The sequence below is a fragment of the Haliaeetus leucocephalus genome, unplaced genomic scaffold (assembly GCF_000737465.1).
Source record: "Haliaeetus leucocephalus isolate CR32 unplaced genomic scaffold, Haliaeetus_leucocephalus-4.0 Scaffold186, whole genome shotgun sequence".
NCBI lineage: Eukaryota > Metazoa > Chordata > Aves > Accipitriformes > Accipitridae > Haliaeetus > Haliaeetus leucocephalus.
The window spans coordinates 528395-528772 of NW_010972622.1; the positions used below are offsets into that span (position 1 = coordinate 528395).

Here is a 378-nt window from a genome sequence, read left to right on the forward strand (position 1 = left end):
CGCCGCCGCCGCTACCCGCCCCCCCCGCACCGGCCCGGCCGCCGTACCGGAAGCGGAAGCGTCCCGAGAGCGCGCGCGCCTTTCCCGGGCTCGGTAGCGGCTGCCGGCAACGAGGCGGACGGAAGCGGAACTCGACGCCGGGCACGGCGGCGCCGGAAGTGACGATAAGAGAGAGAGGCGGTGGGGAGGGGCGCGGCCCGAGCTGGGCTGGAGAGGCGCATGCGCCGTTTGCGGGTGGAGGCGGAAGAGGAGGGCGCCCCCTGGCGGCGCGGCGGTCCCGGGGCTGGCAGCCCGGGGGGGGGGTCTGTGTCACCCTATAGGGTGTCACCCTAGGGGGCGTGACGACCCCTATGGGGGGCTGCCACCCTATAGGGTGTC

At 75.7% G+C, this 378-nt stretch overlaps 1 protein-coding gene across 1 annotated transcript in view; it reads right to left on the reverse strand.

Annotated features, from left to right (window-relative positions):
* Positions 1-378, reverse strand: part of SENP1 (SUMO1/sentrin specific peptidase 1) — a 15606-nt gene that overhangs the window by 13785 nt on the left and 1443 nt on the right. The window contains exon 2 of the mRNA XM_010565158.1: positions 48-207. Within this exon, the coding sequence (XP_010563460.1) occupies positions 48-207 (160 nt within the window). The remainder of the gene's footprint in view (positions 1-47; positions 208-378) is intronic.